The 26,713-nt window shown below is 43.3% G+C and overlaps 1 protein-coding gene across 1 annotated transcript in view; it reads right to left on the bottom strand.

The window, feature by feature from the left end:
• LOC122923585 (ATP-binding cassette sub-family C member 2-like) overlaps positions 1–26,713 on the bottom strand; it is a 92,578-nt gene that overhangs the window by 6,203 nt on the left and 59,662 nt on the right. The window contains exons 14-21 of the mRNA XM_044274440.1: positions 17,302–17,521; positions 12,957–13,111; positions 12,313–12,468; positions 11,666–11,865; positions 11,179–11,305; positions 10,279–10,380; positions 9,672–9,815; positions 8,167–8,325 (exon numbers count right to left, since the gene is read on the bottom strand). Coding sequence (XP_044130375.1) covers positions 8,167–8,325; positions 9,672–9,815; positions 10,279–10,380; positions 11,179–11,305; positions 11,666–11,865; positions 12,313–12,468; positions 12,957–13,111; positions 17,302–17,521 — 1,263 coding nt within the window. The remainder of the gene's footprint in view (positions 1–8,166; positions 8,326–9,671; positions 9,816–10,278; positions 10,381–11,178; positions 11,306–11,665; positions 11,866–12,312; positions 12,469–12,956; positions 13,112–17,301; positions 17,522–26,713) is intronic.

Here is a 26,713-nt window from a genome sequence, read left to right as displayed (position 1 = left end):
CGGCCTACAGTATGTAGGTCGCACCATCCAAACCCTACGGAATAGGCTTAACAAGCACAGACCTAATGTAAAAAATACATTTTTACAGCACAGTATATCCCGCCATGCGACAGAACATCACGATGGGTGCTTTTCTGGGTTTAAGGTCACACCCATCGAACAGGTAAATGACAACTGTCTTAATGCCATTCAGACCCTTCGCAAACGTGAAATGTATTGGATTTTTAAACTCGATTGTCTCAATCCAAACGGTCTGAATGAGGCTTTCGAAATAAATTTTTAGGGTCACATGACTATTGTTACTGATATTATAGATTATTTATCATCAATTTTTTATATCATTAATATTGTTGTTTTAATCATGTTCATAATTATTTATTTATTTCTATATATACATTTCTATCTTTATTATTTAATTATTTATTCTTTAGTCTGTAGTATCTATTATGTATTATTTTTTATAGATATGTATTTATTTCTATATATACCGTATATACTCGAGTATAAGACGGGTTTTTTGGCACATATTTTTGTGCTCAAAAAGCCCCCTCGTCTTATACTCGAGTCTCGATTTGGCCGACCCGAAAATGCCACTGCAGCAAGCGGCCCGGCCGGCGCGTGACTGACGTCACTAAGTAACGCTCCTGCTTCCTGAAGTGGGAGGAGCGTTACTAAGTGATGTCAGTCACGCGCCGGCCAGCCAGCTCCCGCTCGCTGCAGTGCATTCATCGTAACAGTGAGTACAGCCGGACCTGTTATCAATAGGAGAGAGATTGTTTTACACAGGTGTAACATACTTTACATGCAAAGGCAGTTATGTGCGCAGTTTAGGACACGAGGGGACACATAGGGCCATGAGGGGGACCAGCATAAGATGCTATATGTTTTATACAGCCCCCCCTCATGGTCCTATGTGTCATAGCACATATCCCCTATAACAGCGTCCTCCACAGATCCACCCCATAACAGCGTCCTCCACAGATCCACCCCATAACAGTGCCATCCACAGGTCCCCATAAGTGTCCTCCACAGATCCCCCATAACACTGTCCTCCACAGATCCCCCACATAACAGCGTCCTCCACAGATCCCCCACATATGCTGCATTTCCCACCCTAGTCTTATACTCAAGTCAATAATTTTTCCCATTTTTTGAGGGTAAAATTAGGGGCCTCGGCTTATATTCGGGTCGGCTTATACTCGAGTATATACGCTATATATATATATATATATATATATATATATGTATATACATACACTCACCTAAAGAATTATTAGGAACACCATACTAATACAGTGTTGGACCCCCTTTTGCCTTCAGAACTGCCTTAATTCTATGTGGCATTGATTCAACAAGGTGCTGATAGCATTCTTTAGAAATGTTGGCCCATATTGATAGGATAGCATCTTGCAGTTGATGGAGATTTGAGGGATGCACATCCAGGGCACGAAGCTCCCGTTCCACCACATCCCAAAGATGCTCTATTGGGTTGAGATCTGGTGACTGTGGGGGCCATTTTAGTACAGTGAACTCATTGTCATGTTCAAGAAACCAATTTGAAATGATTTGAGCTTTGTGACATGGTGCATTATCCTGCTGGAAGTAGCCATCAGAGGATGGGTACATGGTGGTCATGAAGGGATGGACATGGTCAGAAACAATGCTCAGGTAGCCCGTGGCATTTAAACGATGGCCAATTGGCACTAAGGGTCCTAAAGTGTGCCCAGAAAACATCCCCCACACCATTACACCACCACCACCAGCCTGCACAGTGGTAACAAGGCATAATGAGTACATGTTCTCATTCTGTTTACGCCAAATTCGGACTCTACCATTTGAATGTCTCAACAGAAATCGAGACTCATCAGACCAGGCAACATTTTTCCAGTCTTCAACAGTCCAATTTTGGTGAGCTTGTGCAAAATTGTAGCCTCTTTTTCCTATTTGTAGTGGAGATGAGTGGTACCCGGTGGGGTCTTCTGCTGTTGTAGCCCATCCGCCTCAAGGTTGTGCATGTTGTGGCTTCACAAATGCTTTGTTGCATACCTCGGTTGTAACGAGTGGTTATTTCAGTCAACGTTGCTCTTCTATCAGCTTAAATCAGTCGGCCCATTCTCCTCTGACCTCCAGCATCAACAAGGCATTTTCGCCCACAGGACTGCCGCATACTGGATGTTTTTCCCTTTTCACACCATTCTTTATAAACCCTAGAAATGGTTGTGCGTGAAAATCCCAGTAACTGAGCAGATTGTGAAATACTCAGACTGGCCCGTCTGGCACCAACAACCATGCCACCCTCAAAATTGCTTAAATCACCTTTCTTTCCCATTCTGACATTCAGTTTGGACTTAAGGACATTGTCTTGACCAGGACCACAACCCGACATGCATTGCAGCAACTGCCATGTGATTGGTTGACTAGATAATCGCATTAATGAGAAATAGAACAGGTGTTCCTAATAATTCTTTAGGTGAGTGTATATATATATATTTATACATTACATTTTTTTTAGTATATCAGTTTTTTATCAATCATTGAATCACGTATACAGAGTCCCATACAGACAGACCTGATATCACCTATTCGATTTTATGGCGATTTTTTGTGGAATCCTTTGTGGGACTAATGCATTTTCTATATACAGACGTGGACAAAATTGTTGGTACCCTTTGGTCAATGAAAGAAAAAGTCACAATGGTCACAGAAATAACTTTAATCTGACAAAAGTAATAATAAATTAAAATTCTATAAATGTTAACCAATGAAAGTCAGACATTGTTTTTCAACCATGCTTCAACAGAATTATGTAAAAAAATAAACTCATGAAACAGGCATGGACAAAAATGATGGTACCCCTAACTTAATATTTTGTTGCGCAACCTTTTGAGGCAATCACTGCAATCAAACGCTTCCTGTAACTGTCAATGAGACATCTGCACCTCTCAGCAGGTATTTTGGCCCACTCCTCATGAGCAAACTGCTCCAGTTGTGTCCGGTTTGAAGGGTGCCTTTTCCAGACTGCATGTTTCAGCTCCTTCCAAAGATGCTCAATAGGATTGAGGTCAGGGCTCATAGAAGGCCACTTTAGAATAGTCCAATTTTTTCCTCTTAGCCATTCTTGGGTGTTTTTAGCGGTGTGTTTTGGGTCATTGTCCTGTTGCAAGACCCATGACCTGCGACTGAGACCAAGCTTTCTGACACTGGCTAGTACATTTCTCTCTAGAATTCCTTGATAGTCTTGAGATTTCATTGTACCCTGCACAGATTCAAGACACCCTGTGCCAGACGCAGCAAAGCAGCCCCAGAACATAACAGAGCCTCCTCCATGTTTCACAGTAGGGACAGTGTTCTTTTCTTGATATGCTTCATTTTTTCGTCTGTGAACATACAGCTGATGTGCCTTGGCAAAAACTTCGATTTTTGTCTCATCTGTCCACAGGACATTCTCCCAGAAGCTTTGTGGCTTGTCAACATGTAGTTTGGCATATTCCAGTCTTGCTTTTTTATGATTCGTTTTCAACAATGGTGTCCTCCTTGGTCGTCTCCCATGTAGTCCACTTTGGCTCAAACAACGACGGATGGTGCGATCTGACACTGATGTTCCTTGAGCATGAAGTTCACCTTGAATCTCTTTAGAAGTCTTTCTAGGCTCTTTTGTTACCATTCGGATTATCCGTCTCTTAGATTTGTCATCAATTTTCCTCCTGCGGCCACGTCCAGGGAGGTTGGCTACAGTCCCATGGATCTTAAACTTATGAATAATATGTGCAACTGTACTCACAGGAACATCTAGTTGCTTGGAGATGGTCTTATAGCCTTTACCTTTAACATGCTTGTCTATAATTTTCTTTCTGATCTCTTGAGACAGCTCTTTCCTTTGCTTCCTCTGGTCCATGTCGAGTGTGGTACACACCATATCACCAAACAACACAGTGATTACCTGGAGCCATATATATAGGCCCAATGGCTGATTACAAGGTTGTAGACACCTGTGATGCTAATTAGTGGACACACCTTGAATTAACATGTCCCTTTGGTCACATTATGTTCTGTGTTTTCTAGGGGTACCATCATTTTTGTCCATGCCTGTTTCATGAGTTTATTTTTTTACATAATTCTGTTGAAGCATGGTTGAAAAACAATGTCTGACTTTCATTGGTTAACATTTATAGAATTTTAATTTATTATTACTTTTGTCAGATTAAAGTTATTTCTGTGACCATTGTGACTTTTTCTTTCATTGACCAAAGGGTACCAACAATTTTGTCCACGTCTGTATATGTCATATTTTAAATCTATATCCAAGATATTTGCTTTAGATTGCCCCTTCCCTTTGCATTCAATTTATTAATCACATTAGATTGTACTTTGGATTAATGTCTTTATATTCATGCATTCATGTATTCATTTATCTATTCATCCATCTTAATCTCTCTGCTAATGTTTCTATCTTTAGTCAAGTAGGGCGTCACATCTCTTCCCTTTGTAGCGCTGCCGATCATATCAAGAACGCAGCAGGACGCAGGACTCTTCAGTATGCCGAGTTTCCTCATAAGCCGGCCGATTAGCATCCTGTCACCCAGCAACAAGTCACATGATCGGAACTGCGATCATGTGACTATGTGTGACGTTGTTTCTCCTCCCCAGCCATGGGCTGAATCTAGAAGCGATGCTTCTTTATGTTAATGTTTTATAAATACACTTATGAATCAGCCTGTAAACCCAAAGGGTCAGTTTGTTCATCTGTATATTTAATTGCATTACTTTATGTACCAATTACTTTGTTTTTAGTTTGGTGTTTCTCTGAGGTGACGCCCACCTCTCCCCTGACCTTGTTTGCATGTGACCCTTGTTTTGTGTATATATACCCAGCATGTTTTTCCACTCTCTATGCAATATTCTTCACCTGAAGAAGGGGACCCTTTCCCCAAAACGCGTTGTGTGATTGCAATAAAACTCTTGAAGATTCATCGTCTGCCTCTGGTTGGTTCCTTGCGCCGAGGGATGCTCCTTTTCTTTATGTCATGTATGTAATGTAGACACAGATAGTACTATCTCCATGTGTGTCCATGTATATAATGTAGACACAGATAGTACTGTCTCCGTGTGTGTCCATGTATATAATGTAGACACAGATAGTACTGTCTCCATGTGTATCCATGTATATAATGTAGACACATATAGTACAGTCTCCATGTGTGTCCATGTATATAATGTAGACACAGATAGTACTATCTCCATGTGTGTCCATGTATATAATGTAGACACAGATAGTACTGTCTCCATGTGTGTCCATGTATATAATGTAGACACGGATAGTACTGTCTCCATGTGTGTCCATGTATATAATGTAGACACAGATAGTACAGTCTCCATGTGTGTCCGTGTATATAATGTAGACACAGATAGTACTGTCTCCATGTGTGTCCATGTATATAATGTAGACAGATAGTACAGTCTCCATGTGTGTCCATGTATATAATGTAGACACAGATAGTACTGTCTCCATGTGTGTCCATGTATATAATTTAGACACAGATAGTACTATCTCCATGTGTGTCCATGTATATAATGTAGACACAGTTAGTACTGTCTCCATGTGTGTCCATGTATATAATGTAGACACAGATAGTACTGTCTCCATGTGTGTCCATGTATATAATGTAGACACATATAGTACTGTCTCCCTGTGTGTCCATGTATATAATGTAGACACAGATAGTACTGTCTCCATGTGTGTCCATGTATATAATGTAGACACGGATAGTACTGTCTCCATGTGTGTCCATGTATATAATGTAGACACAGATAGTACAGTCTCCATGTGTGTCCATGTATATAATGTAGACACAGATAGTACTGTCTCCATGTGTGTCCATGTATATAATGTAGACACGGATAGTACTGTCTCCATGTGTGTCCATGTATATAATGTAGACACAGATAGTACAGTCTACATGTGTGTCCATGTATATAATGTAGACACAGATAGTACTGTCTCCATGTGTGTCCATGTATATAATGTAGACACAGATCGTACTGTCTCCGTGTGTGTCCATGTATATAATGTAGACACAGATAGTACAGTCTCCTTGTCTCTCCCTGTAAATACATTAGGCACACATAGTGTTGCCTCCTTGTAAATAATGAAAGAACACATAGCCTCCCTTTATGGTAATGACGGAGACGCTGACAGCACCACCTCTCTGCTTCTCCATGGAAATAATCTAATAGCTGCAGAGAGATTCCTCCATTATTCATTCATTAACAATGTAACTAGGTCTTATACTGTATGTGCTGATGCTTTTTCCATTTCTTAAGTTAATTTATCAGATTTCTTATTCTGTCTTGTGACATTTACTACATAGTTTGCTTTATGTCACATTTCTTGATTATGAACTGATGACAGTTGCTAGGGCTTGTCTGTCTCTGGCTAAGACAACGGAGGGGCGGTCCTTCACACTGCATGCCTGCATTAGGCTTCAGAGTGAGGAGGCGTGTCTCTCAGTAATCCAATCTGATTGGCTGGCAGGGAGCTGCTGGCTACAGCAAGTGTGTATGAGAAGTGAAGGAAAGCAGTTTTGGCTTTTAGAGAACTGGCAGAGGAGCCATCTTGGGAAGGTCTGCATATTGTAAATGTTTAAACAGTTGTAACTAAGGGAAAAATGCAAGGAAAACAGTGGTATGTGAAGAAACTAAAGACTGCTTTATGCATAATGCTGCTGCAGCAGTAACATATGCAAAAAAAATGTTTTTATGAAAACATGACAGTTACCCTTTAAGGGCAGAGAAAGTGAACGATTCTTTATACACACAGCTATGGACAGACCTAGTCATTTGGCGTGTGGGATCTGCTGATGATTTAGGGTACGGCCACACAGCGATTTTGGGCATGGCAGTGTAGCAGGGCTGCCACAGAAATGAATCAGGTCACAGCGCAGCTCGCAAGTAGGCTGCAACTGCAACATCCCAATCTCCAAAAAAATCAGCAGTTCGATTTTTTTCCAATCCGTGTGTCGCAGCACACCCCATTCATTCTTATGGCAGACCTCTACACTGCAAAACTTGGGCGTGACACATGCCCAAAATCACCATCCACGTATGAGGACTAATGTACATGCAAAATCTGTAAAAGTCTCCCCGCCTACCATATGACATTTGTAATACTGGTGTCTTTATGTAGCATTGTGCGCCCCATCAGACACCAGGCCTGGGTGCAGCAGTCACCTATGCACAGCTTTGCCCCAGTCTGGAGAAGTCAGGGTTAATAAGTCAGCCATGTTAGATTTTTTTCATTATTTACTCTATAGAAAATCACAGTTTCTAAGGACTTTAGGGGTGATAACTAACATTGCATGTCTATAAGGGAGCGTGTTTTTCACCCTTGAACATCATTTTTTTATTTATTATTTAAACCAATCCATCATTATGTGTTGATGAATTTCATATTAAATCTTTAGAGCCCTTTTTGCTGAGACAAACATCCGAATTTGTTGCATAGACAGAATTAAAGCGATTGTTCCATCTGGGACATTTATGGTGCTGATCCCAGGAACCTGCTCCTGGCTTAAGAACAGGGCCCCAAAGTGAACAGAAACCACATCATGTATGCGCGGCTACCCCTCCACTCACTGCATTGGGATTTCTGAGAATAGCCAAACCAGTGCTCGGCAATTCTGGTCCAACAGCAGCGAATAGAGGGTGGGTACGTATGCACAGCTTGCTCTCCATTTACTTCAGGCCCTGTTTTTGAGATGGGAGTGGATCCCAGAGTTGGAAACCACACTTGCTGGACACTTATGGCACATCCTGTTAATACGCCATTAATGTTCCAGGTAGGACAACCTCTTTAAAATGAGAAAATTATGTTTGCCTATAACCACCACTAGAGGGAGCTTCCTACTGTTTAGACACTTAGATCTGAATAAACACAATGCAGAAAGCACATAAGCTCCCCCATGTAGTGATTACAGGTAGACATCATTTTAAATTTAAAGGGGATGAACAGGATCATGAAGAAATGGGCCAAGGGGGAGGGGGGGGGGTGTACTGGCCTCAGCCATGAGACCAATCACAGTTTTACCACTGAGACCAGTGACTATGTGATTAAACTTCTTATATATGAAAGCTAGCCTTCTAGTCAGCCATAAATGATGGGTGAATTACCTGAGGAATTATAGTTAGTTTGTTGCGCAGATCATGGAGGCCAATGGTGGAGATGTCCAGACCATCAATGATTATCTTCCCCCCTGCTGCCTCAATGATCCGGAAGAGGCAATTCGTAAGGGAAGATTTTCCAGCTCCCATCCTTCCAACTATTCCAACCTGAGGGACAGATCAACAGTTATATGCGGTCACATGAAGTGTTCAGTTACAGATGTAGCAGGGATGAGTTTTTCAGTTAACTCGTTACCGATCCCGATCAGGACTTGCATTTCTGCTGACTGCTGCTAGCATCCATCAACACCCTGTCAGCAGCCACCATACAATGCATTTAGCTGACCATGCACTGATCGAGCTGCACTGAATTCTGGGAGATTATGTTTGCATTACAGCATAGTGGCCGCACTTTCCACAGTCCAACTCACCAGAGCAGGAATGTACAGGGGCGGACTGTGAACTTAAAGTATGTTATATTACATAGTTCATGATCTCCTTACATACATCCTTCAATGGAGGACCTCCATAATATAGAGTCCATATACAGACCCTGGAAAAAAAAATACTAAAAGTGGCCCCATGGTTTAGGTGAATCCATACTGACAGAAGACCAACACAAGGTGAATACAGGACAGAAGAAGTAGGTGGGCCCACAAAATACCACAAGAAGTCAATGTCTGAGCGCTTTGAAAAACGTCAAAAAGTGAACCACCATAATATTTCCTGTATAACACCTTTTGGGAGTAGAGCGGTAAACCTGAATATTAACCTTTAGCAGTAATTTACAAAATTAACCCTTTTAGCTGTGAACCACTGGGTTACTGCACCTCCAGTGCAGAGTACGTATTCCCACTAGTGCCTGTGGTGAGGCGAGATATTTTTTTGGATCTATTTATCGCTCCTGTATCCAGCTAATCAAATCTCTCTCTCATATCTATTTCTTATCTATCTATCTATCCATCTATGGATTAAAAGCAAACAAGAACTACAAATAGCAGCATTTTACTTTCTGCACAAAGACACTCATGCAAACATTGAAAATATGAATAAATGTAAACTGCATTCAGGGAAAAGTAGAATCCAGCTATGGGATACTCTGAATCAATGCACTAGGCAGAGTGACCTATAGCTGGATTCTGCATTGCCCTGAATTTTGTAGGACAAAAGCCCAGAAGAGACAAGACTGGTAGTGTCAGTCCTGCTTGATAGAAGCCACCTTGTCGCTGGTAGATGGGCCCAACATATTCTTGATCAAAAATATGTGCAAAGAGCTTTAAATATTGATATAGTAAGTACAGCAGAAATGCAGTTTACATCTTTTCATGTTTTCAATGTTTGCGCATAAAGAAGTATGCTGAAACTTGTAGTCCTTCTTTGTTTTTACACTGCAGCCATGGTAGCATGCACCTGAACTTATCCCCATATCCGTCTATGGATCCATCCACTAACCTATGGATCTATCCACCAATCTTTGGATCTATCCATCCATTGATTATACAGTCTCATATTACCTTCTCCATACTGTCAACAGTGCATGAAATCCCATGTAGAACAAGGTCTAATTCAGATCGGTAACGGGCCTCGTAGTCCACAAACTGCACAACACCTCTATCTGGCCAGTTCTGTGGGGGGCGCTTCTGAGTTGTCCACTCTGCCTGATAGATGAACATAGCAAAGAACGCTGAGTTTATACAACGATATATACAGTATATGTATAAAATATTTACTTTCTACATGTGTAATACACTGAACTATATGGGAGTCCATCACGCTGGGGCTGCAGGGGGAGGGCTGAAGCCAGAAAGCTCGGCAGGGTGTATGACATACTGACGTCAGAACTCCTCCCTGCTCAGGGCAATATTGCCGAAGGCCCACTCAGAATTAGCTGAACAAGGAGTATAGTTTCTCAGTGTCATCCGTGAGGGAGGTAGCAGCTAACTTCTCCTCATACATTCTAATTTCAGCAGAAATCAATATAGAAGCAGTCTGTGGCATAACTTCATAAAAAGAGAGGCACGACATGGGATTTTTATGACATATAAGACTTAAAGGTAATCTATGTGATAAACTGACTTTATCCTTAGGTCTATAGTGTTGGCCGACGCCCTCAGAACTTACTTCGTTCTCTACTTTAACGTACTCATCGACACGCTCAACTGCAACAATATTGGTCTCCAGCTCTGACGTTATCCGCATCATCCAGTCCAGTGTCTGTGTAATCTGTACAATAAGAAATTAAAATATAATATATAATGATCTGATGCTCAACGGTCACAGGAGCCTTCCTGAACTCAACTATGTGACCATCCTCATGATGGTGATGCAGTTGAATAATGTGGCTGGGTTGGCAGTAGTTTTTGCTGTCCTGCAGTATTTGGTTCTGCTGGGGTGGTATTCTGTGCTGCACTACGGTACTGCAGGCCCTGCCTACTTCTGGTGTCCCCGCCTACTTGTTTCGGCCTAGCTTCTGTCAATTTGGACCCACCTACAACATGGGGCCACTTTTATTCTTTTTTCTAGGGCCACTTTAAGTTCCAAATCTGCCCCTGCATGGAAACACTGGAGAACCAACGAGTAGAACTAGTCCAAAGGTTCAGGACATACTTCACAACTAATGAAGCACATTAAAAGGACTTGGATGTATTGATGTGTTGGAGTAAATCAGAAAAAATAGGGAACACCATATTGTTTACTTCTATGGGTCCTCATGTAGCCTATGAATACTTCAGATACAAGGATATTTAAAGGGGTTTCTAGTTTGAACAATCTCTACTCAGTTCCTTGTCAAAAAGTTGATTACAGATAGTGTCCCTGTTGGGCCCTCTAGCAATCAGCAGTAATCAGTGGGGGAAAACTGGAAGTGCTTAGTTTCCCTGCAGCTGGGGAAGTCAATCATTACAATGCAGTAATGCAGGACAGGTCCTCCAGAGGCTTAGATGCTCTTTGTAACAGTTGTCCACTCTGGGGTTTCGAAAAAGCACAACTCATTTATTGTATTTCTGGTTCACATTGACTCACATTGAAAGCTGTGGAAATGGATAGTCCAACAGTCCCACTGTCCACCGTGCCACGGCCTAACACAGCGAAGAGAGCAGCAAAGAACACTGTCAGGTTCCCAACAAATTCAAGTCGAATGGCCAGCCATCTGCAGATACATCACATAATAAGGAGATTACTAGAGATTCCTCCAGATTATCTACTCACTTGCCTTATCAATTTCTTAAGGTCCCTTTACACGGGACGATACAGCAGCAGATAGTCAGGAAGGAATCACCTGCTCACTAATGCCATCGCTCATCCCCATACACAGAACAATCTGCTGCGGGCAACTGATAATTTTTGTGACCGCACAAATTATTTATTACCCGATGAATGAGCATTTTGCTCGTTCATCGGGTAAATCGCTGGTACATTTACCCCACCAGATAATTGCTGTGGAGCGTTTTTATGAATGCTCGTTAGCGATTATCTACAGAATTCTCAGCCCGTGTAAAAGCCCCTTTACCTGTTGGACACAACCCAGGAGTAAACACTCTTCTGGTTGATATCTAGGGTGTCTTCATTGTGCTGGATGAATCTCTGTTGATGTCCATAGGCTCGGATGACTGACAGACCAGAGATTGTCTCCCCAAAGTGAGAGTAGATGGGTGACCTGGTGACTGAATCCAGACGTCTCAGCTGACGTGAGGTGGCAACATAAAACCTCTGCAGGTACAATGACAATAAATGATTGTTATAATAAAAAGACATCCACAGGATTATAGGTCTTTAAGGGAACATGTAATCTACAAGAGAAATCTAGGAGGGTAGGAGCATGACACAGTAATTTTTAGAACATCAAATACATAATCCCTGTGTTACTGTGTAAATTTGGGGATTATTTTATAGACGTGAACACTTATTACCCTGAAAAGGAAACTTTAGACTCCTCTGATGTTGTGTCATTTAGCTAATCATTTATCCAATAGCTTTTATAGCTGTGTTGCACTCCATTGGTGGCTTTTCTTGAGGTCCAGACACTTTAACTAGCCCTTTAAGGAATGTAATAGAAATAAATAAACATGGGGAATATAATAGTACTGGATGCCCTGGGAGAACTGTGAAAGTAGGACATCACCCCATGGAAGATGAGGAAAGGAAGCAAATGCTTACCTGGACTAAATAATACACAATGGCCAACGGTATGATGACAGCGGCAAAAATTGGTGTAGCCAAGGAGATCATAAAGAGGATGCCGATCACTCCAAAAATGCAGGCAACCCAGTTCCGGAACGACATGGGGATGGTTTCATCCACATTGTAGATGTCCTGGAAGCAAACAACAACATATTGTCCTATTTAACATCTTCCACAAAACGTGTCAAAATAATCTTGTACATCCTGGGCCCCAATGCAAAATCTGTAAAGGGGCCCTACCTACTATGTGCCATTCATAATACGGAAGCTGCTACTGGCTGTTACATCACTATGGATGAACCATCATGGTGGCCAGCAGCAACTGGACAATGTGGTCAAGCTACATCATTATGGACAACATGTTGTCCAGCCAGAGTCTAAAAACAGGAGCGAATGGAGAAAGATGCAGAATTTCACAGATAGGTATTGACCAGTGTTTCTTACTATTTTATGTGGTGGAGCGTCTAGGTGTTTGACTATTCAGGAAACTCAATGTCTTGTTACTTCACCTTTACAAGGATTCTTACAAAGGTAATTTTATCTTAACATTCTAACATTCCTGCCCCAAACCTGTGAGCTTTAGATTAGTAAAAACATTAAATGAGACTGAAGGAACTGACCTTGGCAAACCTGTTGACAATGCGTCCAGTTGGAGTGGTGTCAAAGAACTGCATAGGAACGCGCAGGATATTTCGAAGTAATTGTGAATGGAGGAGCCGTGATGCACGTACTGTACCGACAGCAACCAGAAAAGCACCGAGGAACACAAAAATACCTAAAAAAAATACATATAGAACCCATTAGTACCTCCATAGCATGTAATATTGCCACACAATAGAGGAATATGGATCAGAGACAGCCTCTTTCAGAAAGGAGCCATCATCCAATTAACAGCCGAAGGACATCACACCCAGTCAGACATTTCCCCTGTAGCAGCCATGAAGATGAAAATGGCTGTCAGGTATCACATAGATGGCTTAATTGTTGTCTTGATAATCTTAGGTTTTTGTCACGGAAGGTGTACAGAAAACTAGAAGACACAAAATGAAGATCCGACTGACTGGATCCAAAACTAAGGAACCAAAGGGAGAGCCCTGCAACAGACCTGGCTCTCTCCCTAACTGCTCAGCCTATGCAAAAATCTCAATGGTAGATGATCGCATATCCTCGCTCCTCGACTGTATAACACCTGAACACCCTATAATAGTGAGGGGACACGACCACCGGCTCCCTACACTTGATACGGAGGCAGTCAGGGTCACCTGGGATCCAGCAAACAGGAAAACACAAATGAATGAACAAAACTTATCTGTAGAAGACTCAGTAGTAGCATCCAGCATGCACACACTCCAGGAAGTTGTATAAACCGCAAAGTGTTGCAGTATGGGAAGGGATTTAAAGGGATGCAATCAGTGCAACTACATGACAGCTGAGAGAGGCTAAGGAGATGAGAAAACGAAGGCAAAACAAAAGGAACCTCAAGGAGAAGGTTCTGAAGAACGTCTGTCAGAGCTTCTCAGATGTCTGGTGGTGACAGTACCCCTCCTTCTACAAGTGGACTCCGGACACTCAGAGCCCACCTTCTCAGGATAGGACTTATGGAAAGCCCTGATGAGACGAGTGGCCTTAATGTCCGTCACTGGGACCCACATCCTCTCATCAGGACCATAACCCTCCCAATGAATGAGGTACTGGAGAGAACCGCGGACAACACGAGGATCCACAATCCTAGAGACTTGAAATTCAAGATTACCATCAACCACAATCGGAGGAGGAGGCAAAGACGAGGGTACAATGGGTTGGACATAAGGTTTTAATAAGGACTTATGAAAAACATTATGGATCTTCCAAGTCTGAGGAAGATCAAGACGGTAGGCAACAGGATTGATGACGGACAAGATTTTGTAAGGCCCAATAAACTTAGGACCCAACTTCCAGGAGGGAACCTTCAATTTGATATTCTTAGTAGACAACCACAACAGATCACCAACATTCAGGTCCGGACCAGGCACATGTCTCTTATCCGCCACACGCTTATATCTCTCACTCATGCTCTTTAGATTATCCTGAATCTTTTGCCAAATAGATGACAAAGACGAGGAGAATCTGTCCTCATCAGGTAAATCAGAAGACCCCTCTCCAGAGAATGTCCCAAACTGCGGATGAAACCCTTATGCACCAAAAAATTGTGACTTATCAGAGGACTCCTGACGACGGCTATTTAAAGCAAACTCAGCAAGGGACAAAAAAGAACACCAATCCTCCTGATTCTCCGCCAAAAAACAGCGCAGATTCTGATTGACGCGATCTGTCTGGCCAGAAGCGGAGAGAAAGAAACCCCAGAAAGCGGAGAGAAGAAACCCCAGAAATTTAATTTCTGGAACCACAAACACACATTTTTCCAGTTTAGCGTACAATTTATTCTCCCGCAGGATGAGCAAGACCTGACGTAAGTGTTCCTTATGAGTTTTGAAATCAGGAGAAAAAATCAAAATGTCATCTAGATACACTAATACAATTTTCCCCATTAAATGATAAAAAATGCTGTTCACAAAATGCCGAAAGACGGCTGGAGCATTCATCAAACCAAAAGGAATAACCAAATTCTCAAAATGGCCCTCAGGGGTATCGAAGGCCTTCTTCCATTCGTCTCCTTCTCTGACCCTGACCAGGTTGTATGCCCCTCTTAGATCCAACTTGGAAAAAACTTTATCCCCCAACAATCAGAGGAAGCAGATAAGGGTCACAAATTGTGATACTGTTCAGCTCCCTGAAATCCAGACATGGTCTTAAAGAACTATCTTTTTTCTTAACAAAGAAAAAAACAGCTGCAACAGGTGACTTCGAGGGTCGTATGTGTCCCTTTCTCAGACTCTCAGAGATATAAGCACACATAGCGACCCTTTCAGGTTGGGAGAGATTGTATAAATGAGATTTAGGCAGCTTGGCGCCTGGGGTGAGATTAATAGGGCAAGCAACTCTCTGTGAGGGGGCAAGTCCTGAACACCACTCTCAGAAAACACATCCAAAAATTCAGAGAGAAAAGATGATACAGCTGTCGTGAGGCAATTCTCTCTGCAAAAGTCACTCCAACCATTGATATGCCTCGCTTGCCAATCAATGGTGGGGTTATGTTTAGTGAGCCAGGGTAGCCCCAACACTAGAGGAGTAGGCAACCCGCTTAGAACGAAACATGACACATCCTCAACTTGAGTATCACTCACAATCAAACGGATATTGTGAACTATGCCCTTTAACGATTTCTGAGAAAGTGGAACGGAATCAATAGCAAAAACAGGTATATCCTTTCCCAAAGTGCATACCTGGAAACCATGAGTTATAGCAAATTGATTATCAATGAGATTGACAGCTGCTCCACTATCTACAAAAATCTCACAAAATGGGAACTACAAGCAAATGGAAAACCTTCAATTTCCGCATCAACCTTGCCAATAGTAACAGATGGAACGTTTTTAGAGCATTTTTCTCTTTTTGTTTCTTTATTACTCTAAAAAAACTGTCTGAATCTCCTAGAGGGACAAACATTTGCCAAATGATTTATACCTCCACAACAGAAACAAACCTTCCTATGAGAGCTGAATCTTCTATTGTCAGAGGCAAGCAAACCCAGCTGCATGGGCTCCTGCTCAGAAGGGATTGAGAACGACTGAGACCCCTGCGCACTGAATAAGACCGCCGCACTGCCCTTGGACTGAGTATGACAGGAAGGAGTGATCTCTCCTCTCTCTCTCTCTAAGATGCCTGTCAATACGAACGGCCCGAGACATGGCAGAGTCCAAGGAGGTAGGTCTCTCATGAAAGGCAAATGCATCTTTCAATCCCTCTGAAAGACCATGGCAAAATTGACTTCGGAGTGCAACATCATTCCAACCAGTATCAGCTGCCCATCTCCAAAATCCTGAAGAGCATATCTCTGCGGACTGTTTACCCTGGCATAAAAGACGTAGTCTAGACTCAGCCAGAGCAATACGATCCGGATCATCATATATCTGACCCAGGGCTAAAAAAAAATCATCCACTGAACACAGGGGCCGTGCCCCCACTGGCAGCGGAAAGGCCCAGGACTGAGAGTTATCCCTGAGCAGCGAGATGATGATCCCCACCCTCTGCTCCTCATCACCAGAGGAATGGGGAAGTAGGTCGAAAATGGAGTTTGCAAGCCTCTCTAAAACGAACAAAATTCTCACTACCCCCGGAGAACGTATCCGGGACCGAGATCTTAGGCTCAGAACAAACTCCATGAACGCAAGCTGAACAGATCATCTGAAACTGAGAAACCATTTTACGGAGATCTGCTACCTCCAATGAAAGACCCTGCATGTGTTCAGTCAAAAGTGAAACCGGATCCATGCTTGAGACGGTTTTGGCGGTTTATAATGTCACGGAAGGTGTACAGAAAACTAGAAGACACAAAATGAAGATCCAACTGACTGGATCCAAAACTAAGGAACCAAAGGGAGAGCCCTGCAACAGACCTGGCTCTTTCCCTAACTGCTCAGCCTATGCAAAAATCTCAATGGTAGATGATCGCATATCCTCGTTCCTCGACTGTATAACACCTGAACACCCTATAATAGTGAGGGGACACGACCACTGGTTCTCTACACTTGATACATAGGGAGTCAGGGTCACCTGGGATCCAGCAAACAGGAAAACACAAATGAATGAACAAAACTTATCTGTAGAAGACTCAGTAGTAGCATCCAGCATGCACACACTCCAGGAAGTTGTATAAACCGCAAAGTGATGCAGTATGGGAAGGGATTTAAAGGGATGCAATCAGTGCAACTACATGACAGCGGAGAGAGGCTAACGAGATGAGAAAACGAAAGCAAAACAAAAGGAACCTCAAGGAGGAGGTTCTGAAGAACGTCTGTGATGTCTGGTGGTGACAGTTTTATTTTCTTGGTTTTATAAATAAAATACATAACAAAACAAAGTTACCTTGTGCCACCCCCAGGGCTGCATACACCCCGACCCGCATGTCTCTCTGTGAAGTTGGATAGCTCTGATTAAAATAAGTCACAGCATCCGACGTCCAGTCACTGACCCAAACGTTCTGTCCGATAAAGGACACTGTCTGTAACAAGTAGCTCGCCAATATCGAGGAATAGTAAACCCATCCAACTGCATGAAGGTACTTCAGATACAGAGAGAACTTCACCTGTAAAAAAAGATACAATGGATGAGATTAATCAAAAATAGAACAGGGAGGAATAAGGAGAAGTCATCCACAGCAACCACTTCTAGATTTGATTTTATTTTTCAACATGAAAGCAGAATCCATATTGGTTTCATGAGTAGCTGTTCCACTTTTCTTTTACCTGACTTTTCTCTAAATCTCACCTTGATGTTATTGTCAGAATGTATCAATCTTCATTGTCTAGTATGAGCCTTATCTTAAAAGAGTTGTTGAGGATTTTGATACTGAAGACCTATTCTTGCTGGACCCCTGCCGATTTGATATTGATGGCCTATCTTTAAAACATCAAAGTCCTGGACAACCTCTCTAAAAAGCTGAAAAACAGATCTGTCAGATACCTGGCAGAGTAGACAAGTTTGCCACAAATGCTGCCGGCAACTGCCACTAGGAAGAGTTAGCTAGATATATTTCTATTATTTCCATTGCATTCAATAGAAGTACAAGTGCACAGTATGAGCAGTGAGCTCCCCCTGGTGGTGGATGCAGGCAGCCAGAATACTTTTATTGAATTCGGTGGCACAGCACTGAGAAGCATTCTGCTATCAGTAGTGTTTATCGGGTCTACACTGCTTGAATATTATGCGTGGTACTGTTTATAGGGGTACTCTCTTGGCAGTTGATGACAGGTTAGCAGATACACTGGCTGTTGTTGAGGAGACTAGTGATGAGCAGCAGGGGTCATATTCGAATTTGTGATATTTCGCTAATATTTTGTAAAATATTTGTCGAATATTCACGAATTCGAATATTCATTATATTTTACATTCTTTTTTTTTTCTCGAAAATCGGCAAGGTAATAATCGCATAATATGCGAATATTACGCGATCAATACAGGCGTGAGTCAAAAACGAATATATAGCACTATAGAATACATTGGCCCACAAGCAACTTAAAGGGATTCTGTCACTTCTTTTTACCCTATAGAGATGTGGACATGCACGGCTAGATCGCTGCTAGCATGTCCGCAATATACCTGTCCCATAGCTCTGTGTGGTTTTATTCAGTGTAAAAAAAGATTTTATATATATATTGCAACGGGATTAACTCACGGGACCGCCGTCTCCTGGGATAGACGGGCGCTTTAGGCACATAAAAGACAGTCCAGTCCAAGCAAGTATGGTGCAACTGGCCTCAGCCAGTTTTATTGACTTTTGCAGAAAGATCAATATTAAACAAAACAGTTCAAAACAAATGAAATACCTGGCCGTCTGGCCACTACGACTAAACAGGCAGTAGTCCCTAACTACATGGAACTGAGCCTTATGCCCAGCTCCATCAACAAACACGCAGTTGTTTTACTCACACAGCAGGGTTCTTCCCAGGAGCAGAGAGATCAGCTAGTGAGCTGTTTGCCCTTTTATAGCACACTCAGGTTCCAAGGTGATTAGCCATAGTTACCCTGAATACCTGGAGTGGCTAATTGGAGCAGGGACCCACCCATCTCTCCCTGCTCCAAGCAGCCAGGCCCTTCTAACCAGGTTTTTAACAAAACCCTTGCAAAGAGAAAACCTAGTTTTCCTTGCTGTCAATTCCCTGGCTGCTTTTTAGAACGTATAAGACAGGAACCTAGGTGAAATGTAGACTCCTTCTACCACTTTTCCCCTGGTCCTGTCACATATCCTCCCCCCCTGTTTCGACCTTGGGGTAGGAACACTCTGTGCCCTTAAACAGTACATCCTGGACAGGGCATCGGCATTTCCCAGCTGACGCCCGGGCCTATGCTCAACTGTAAAACTATAATCTTGAAGAGACATGAACCATCGGGTCACTCGCCTGTTTTTCTCACGGTTTTGGCACATCCATTTAAGGGGGGCATGGTCAGTTACCAGTTTGAATGTTCTCCCTACCAAATAATACCTGAGAGCTTCTACGGCCCACTTAATTGCCAAACACTCCTTTTCTACAATGGAGTATTTCTTTTCATGTTCATTTAACTTTTTACTCAGGTACACTACTGGATGCTCTTCCCCAGCCCTTACTTGCGACAACACAGCTCCTATACCAACATCCGAGGCATCTGTTTGCACAACGAACTCCTTTTTAAAATCTGGTGTGACTAACACTGGGTGGGCACATAGAGCCTGCTTCAGATTCTGAAAGGCTTGTTCCGCCTCCGTGGTCCATTTGACCATGGTTGAATCCTTCCCTTTTGTAAGGTCTGTTAAAGGGCTCGCAATGCTGGCAAAATTTTCAATAAAACGCCTATAATAACCCGTTAAACCTAGGAACGCTCTGACTTGTTTTTTGTTCAAAGGCCTTGGCCAGCTCTGGATGGCTTCCACTTTGTTTATTTGAGGTTTTATAACTCCTCGCCCAATTGTGTACCCCAAGTACTTTGCCTCTTCTTGCCCAATGGCACATTTTTGGGGATTCGCTGTCAAACCCGCTTCCCTAATAGAATTCAGGACAGCTTCTACTCTGGGTAGATGACTTTCCCAATCTGTGCTATGGATTATCACATCGTCTAAATAGGCAGCTGCGTATCTACGATGTGGTCTTAAAATTTTGTCCATCATCCTCTGGAATGTGGCCGGGGCCCCATGCAAACCAAAGGGAAGGACTACATACTGAAAATGGCCATCAGGGACACTAAAAGCCGTTTTTTCTTTGGCCCCTTCAGTTAATGGTACTTGCCAGTAACCTTTTGTAAGATCTAAAGTGGTAAAGAACCTAGCATTACCAAGCCTATCAATCAGCTCATCCACTCGAGGCATTGGGTAAGCATCAAACTTTGAGACAGTGTTCAGTTTCCTGAAGTCATTACAAAAACGTATGGTGCCATCAGGTTTGGGGACCAAGACTATAGGACTAGACCAGTCACTATGGGACTCCTCTATAACCCCTAACTGAAGCATTGTTTGGACTTCTTGGGAGACAGCCTTACGTCTAGCCTCAGGTATTCTATAAGGCTTTTGGTTGACTCTGACCCCTGGTTCGGTTACAATATCATGTTTAATTATGTCTGTACGACCAGGTAGCTCAGAAAAGACATCTTTATTTTTCTGTACAAACTCCTTTGCCTCTTGGGTTTGAGATCCCGACAAAGTGTCTGCAATTTTTACCTCTGGTATCTCAACGCTACATCCCGTTTTCCCACTGCTGTAAGCTGCTAACACCTCTCGGTCCTTCCAGGGTTTGATTAGGTTCACATGATAAATTTGGTAGGGCTTACGTCTACCTGGTTGGTGAACCCGGTAATTCACCTCTCCGACCTTCTCAACTATTTCATAAGGTCCTTGCCATTTGGCCAAAAATTTACTTTCTACTGTGGGGACAAGGATTAATACCCTATCCCCAGGGTTGAAGTTTCTTACTTTAGCCGACCTGTTGTAAACCCGGGACTGACTCTCCTGGGCCTGCAGCAAGTGTTCTTTTACAATGGGCATTACTTTTTCAATCCTTTCCTGCATTTGGGACAAGTGTTCAATCACACTTTTGTAGGGTGTATTCTCACTCTCCCAGGTCTCTTTGGCAATATCCAAAAGACCCCGAGGGTGCCGACCATACACTAACTCAAAGGGAGAAAATCCGGTAGACGCTTGAGGCACCTCCCGTACAGAAAACATAAGATATGGTAAAAGACAATCCCAGTCTTTCCCATCTTGTGCCACTACTTTTCTGAGCATCCCTTTTAAGGTTTTGTTGAATCTTTCGACTAGTCCATCTGTTTGGGGGTGATAAACTGAGGTACGCAAGTGAGTTATTTTCAACAGTTTACACAACTCTTTTGTAACCTTTGACATAAAGGGCGTCCCCTGGTCAGTGAGTACTTCTTTAGGTATGCCCACTCTAGTGAACATCTGGAACAACTCCTTGGCTATCACTTTTGCAGAGGTTTTCCTTAGAGGTATTGCTTCAGGATAGCGGGTAGCATAATCAAGGACAACCAAAATGTATTGGTGACCTCTGGCAGACTTAACAAGAGGTCCCACCAAATCCATTGCAATCCTCTCAAAGGGAGTTTCAATAATCGGGAGTGGCACTAACGGACTCCTAAAGGTTGCTACCGGGTTGTGTAATTGACACTCTGGGCATGAATCACAGTATTCTTTTATCTCTTTATGTACCCCGGGCCAATAAAACCTCTGCAAAATCCGGTCTTTGGTTTTTTCATAAGCCAAGTGCCCTCCTAGCACATGTGAATGGGCTAGATCCATCACCTTTTGGCGATGCGATTTTGGGACCACAAGTTGCTCCACAACTTGTCCATTTTGCTCATTAACTCTATATAAGAGTTCATTCTCTATAGAAAAATAGGGAAATATTTTCTCTACCCCAGTTTCTTGAGGCACCCCATTGACTACTTTCACACTTTGCCATGCATGGGTTAATGTAGGGTCCCTGAGTTGAGCTGTCCCAAAGTTATCATTGGAGACTGGCAAGTCAGGGAGACCAATTTCCAGAACATCATCAGTATCACCTGCAAGCACTGCTAAGGGAAAGTTCTCGGTTTCACTCTGGGTCACCCCTACTGTTTGCACATTTTCAGGTTCAGCCAGGGGAATGGGATCTACAGCAGACCCACTTAAGCACTTATCAAGCATATTCCACATTTGCCAAAACAGAGGAAAATCACACCCCACAATGACAGTATGCAATAGGCTATTTACAACCCCCACTTCATGGGTTACTTTCCCGCATGGGGTTTCAAAAGAGACTATAGCAGTGGGGTACTCTTTTGTATCCCCATGTATGCAGATGACCCCCATCTGTCTCTTTTGCAGCTTCCTAGTGTCCACCAGGCTACCATGCACAAGAGTCACTAGACTACCAGAGTCCAACAGAGCTTGAACTGAGTGTCCTTCAATCACCAAGCTGCAAGTTTGTCGCTCCATGTCTGGGGTTGGCAAGGCAGAGTAGGCAGGTCCCGCAAACAATGACCTCCTCCGCCCACTGTCACATTCCATAGGCTCATCAGCCAAAGGACAGTTGGCAGCCACGTGGCCCAGTCCTTGACATCGCCAGCAAACAATGTTTTTGACCGCCCGAGGCTGTCTAGGGCTAACTGGCTTAAGAGGTCTGGCTAATAGATCAGTCTCAGTTCCTACTTTACGGCCCTCCCTCGCCCCCTTTAGATTAGGAACAGTCTTACCGCGATCAGCAGACTTCTGGCTCCCTGGGGCCGGCCAAGTAGGAGAGAGGTCTTGGAGATACTCCTCGGTGTTCATATACCGCTCCACTAGGGCGACGAGCTGATCCACATCCCTGGGGTCCGCTTGTCCCACACAGCGCTGTATCCGAACTGGTAGACCACGAACAAACCGGTCCAGGACCACTCTTTCCACCACCTGAGTGGCTGTAGATACCTCTGGCTGTAGCCATTTTTTAGCCAGGTGAAAAAGATCATACATTTGCGACCTCGCTGGTTTATCCAATTGGAAAGTCCAGTTGTGCACTCGCTGGGCTCTGACCGCAGATGTTACCCCTAAGCGAGCGAGAATTTCTGCTTTCAGTTTTGGGTACTGTCTGGCATCCTGCTCAGTCAAATCATAGTAGGCTTTCTGTGGCTCCCCACTCAGAAATGGAGCAAGGGTGTCTACCCACTGTTCGGCTGGGAGTTTCTCTCTTTCAGCGGCTCTTTCAAAAATGGTGAGGTAGGTCTCCACATCATCCCCTACTACCATTTTTTGAAGGGAAGCTTGCACTCTCCTCCCCACAGAGATGGATTCCTCCTGGACATGCGGCTTTTCAGACAGCACTGCTATCTGCTCCACCAGACTTTTATTAAGCGATTGCTGTTCTCTGAAACCAGCTTGCGTAGTCTCCATGAACAACCGATTGGTTTCCTGCTGGTTAGCATTCGCCTTTTGGAGCTGTATGTTAGCCTGGATCAGCTGTTTCAGCACTTCCTCCATATCTGCACTGTTTGTTTTTTTCAGAACAGCAGACTTAACCCAGGACATAAAACTTGCTGGATTTTTTGTGCCAGCGCAGCCTCCACCATATGCAACGGGATTAACTCACGGGACCGCCGTCTCCTGGGATAGACGGGCGCTTTAGGCACATAAAAGACAGTCCAGTCCAAGCAAGTATGGTGCAACTGGCCTCAGCCAGTTTTATTGACTTTTGCAGAAAGATCAATATTAAACAAAACAGTTCAAAACAAATGAAATACCTGGCCGTCTGGCCACTACGACTAAACAGGCAGTAGTCCCTAACTACATGGAACTGAGCCTTATGCCCAGCTCCATCAACAAACACGCAGTTGTTTTACTCAGACAGCAGGGTTCTTCCCAGGAGCAGAGAGATCAGCTAGTGAGCTGTTTGCCCTTTTATAGCACACTCAGGTTCCAAGGTGATTAGCCATAGTTACCCTGAATACCTGGAGTGGCTAATTGGAGCAGGGACCCACCCATCTCTCCCTGCTCCAAGCAGCCAGGCCCTTCTAACCAGGTTTTTAACAAAACCCTTGCAAAGAGAAAACCTAGTTTTCCTTGCTGTCAATTCCCTGGCTGCTTTTTTAGAACGTATAAGACAGGAACCTAGGTGAAATGTAGACTCCTTCTACCACTTTTCCCCTGGTCCTGTCACAATATATATATATATATATGTAAATCAGCCTGGTAAAGATCACAAGGGGCTGTACTAACCGTTCTGGAGCCCAGCCACACCCCCCTGTGAAAGAGCCCAGCACCGCCTGTATCTACGAATCTCCTCCTTGCTCACAAAGTCAGATCACCGTAATCACGCGATGCGCGAGCTTGCGCATGTGCAGTGCCGGAATAGCGTTCCTTCCCTGTGCTGGCATCAGCCTCAGGGAAGAAACTGCGCATGCGCGAGCTCGTGCATCGCGAGATTGCAGTGATCTGACTTCGTGAGCAAGGAGGAGATTCGTGGATACAGGCGGTGCTGGGCTTCTTCACAGGGGGGGCGTGGCTGGGCTCCAGAACATTATTATATTAGTGACGCGCATAGGTAGCTAGATGATACAATTACATATGAAAAATTAGGGAAGGCTCCCACAATAGGTTTGTCGTCTTTGTCTTTTTAAAAAAAAAATAGTTTCTAAATATGTAGCTACAGATTTTTTTGCCCCCTAGTGTGTTTGAGAAGTTGAAGAAGTACCACAATATCCTAACAAGTCAGCCTGGTATTTTGTCCCAAAAATACATAAATCGCTCACAGCCCCTCCAGGCCACTCTATTGTGGTGGGCATAGGGTCTTTAACAGAACCCCTTTCCCAGTTTATTGATTGGCTGCTTATACCCCTCTTATCCAGGGCCCCCATGTATCTAAGTGACACCAGCGACTTTCTCTGGGCCATCAACCAGTTTGATTGGCGCTAGGGGTTCGTTTTGGTGTCACTGTACGTGGAAAGCCTTTATACTCGAATACCTCACAATATTGGGGTCCAGGCCATCAGTCAGATACTGGGAAAAACTGACAACAGTCACATATATTGTCAGTTTATAACAGAGGCACTCGGGTTTATTCTATCCAATAACGTCTTCACGTTTGATGACCAGCGGTATAGGCAGAAGGTGGGAACTGCCATGGGTATGCCGGTATCTTGCACGTATGCTAATTTGTTTTTAACCGTTTTTGAGGACAGATTTGTCTTCACTACAGTTAATCCATACTTGCAATATATACAGCTATTCCTAAGATATGTCGACGACGTGTTCATGATATGGTCAAGGCACTGAGGTGCAATGTAGGGAATTTGTGTCTTATTTAAATGATAATAACATGAATATGAAATTTATCCTCAATTTTGGAGGCCAGTCTCTGGAGTTTCTGGATGTATACATAGAGGCTGATGAGGATGGCATACACACGAGCGGCCATCGCAAGCCCACAGCCACAAATTCCCTCTTACACCACAAGAGCTTCCACCCGGACAGTGTCAAAAAATCTATACCTTATGGTCAATTCATGCGCTTAAGACGTATAAATAATACTGAAGAGGGATATAACAGACAGTCAGAGGAATGGTAGATTACTTGACAGAGGCTATAAGGAGAGGGATGTTAACACAGCTAGAAGGAAAGCAGGTTCTTTTACCCAACTAGAGTTATTGAATAAGAAAAGGAAAAATACCCATAAAGAAAGGGAGAGATTTGTCTTTACTTTTAAATACATCCCGTAGCAAACCTCATAAAACGTGCCATCTGAAATAATTGGGATATCCTAAAAAATGAGGAAGGTTTGGAAGTGATCGCGAACAAGAGGTCACTCTTAGCCTTCAAAAGGTGTCATACAATAAAAGATCAGATTGTAAGGAGCAGGTTTAGGAACAAAAGGACCAGCAATTGGTTGTCATCAAGCAGACCCAAGGGCAATTGCAAGTGTGGAAATTGCTCCTTATGCAACTATAATAGTCAGAAGAAATACCTGTCCTTTGGTGGGGTTTCTCACCTTGTTACTCAATTTATTAATTGCAGAAGTAACTATGTGGTCTACTTGATCACCTGCCAATGTGGCGCTTTCTACATAGGAAAGACAATTCGTCCTGTATTTGAGAGGTTCAGAGAACACCTAAATTCTCTAAAAACAGGTAAAGGATGTACCAAGCTTATTGAACATGTTCGCAATGAGCATGACGGTAATCCACAGTGTATTTCCTTTGCTGGGATAGAGCAGGTGCCACCCAGGTCCCGAGGAGGGGATAGGCCGCTTAGATTATAAGAGCGGACGCCATGGGTCCATAATGACTCAATAATAGGAATGATCTTGGTGTATTTATCTGACCTTTCCCTTTAACGCTGCATGGAAGTGATTGTATTCAGCTGGATTGGATCGTATGGGAGGGTGCAAAGAAGTTTAGTGTACTGGTTGCCGTGACAACTAGACGCAGTGACAGGTATAAGATGCGCCTGTGAGCGCAACCACCTCACTGACTTCGATTGTGTTATACCACACCATACACTATAGCCCGAAAATGTTGTCTTTTATCTTTCGAATGAATAAAGGATTTTCTTACCAACGCTGGTGAGTGCCGCCTACTCTATTACTCTTCATATCTTTGCATATACACAGTCAAGGCTGTGCACCTAATAAACGAATTAAAGGGACAGGCTGTTGAGGACCGGGTACCTATACATATGTGACGCCTAGCAGTGCCATCTATCTCTCTTGTCTCCATACCCTCCAGAACAGTTAGTAAAGCCCCTTGGGCTCCTTACCAGGCTGTTTTACATATATATATAAAA

This window comes from Bufo gargarizans, unplaced genomic scaffold, assembly GCF_014858855.1.
Source record: "Bufo gargarizans isolate SCDJY-AF-19 unplaced genomic scaffold, ASM1485885v1 original_scaffold_1766_pilon, whole genome shotgun sequence".
Taxonomy (NCBI): Eukaryota; Metazoa; Chordata; class Amphibia; order Anura; family Bufonidae; genus Bufo; species Bufo gargarizans.
Note: the sequence above shows the minus strand (reverse complement) of the source record. Positions and strands in the feature narration are given on the sequence as shown.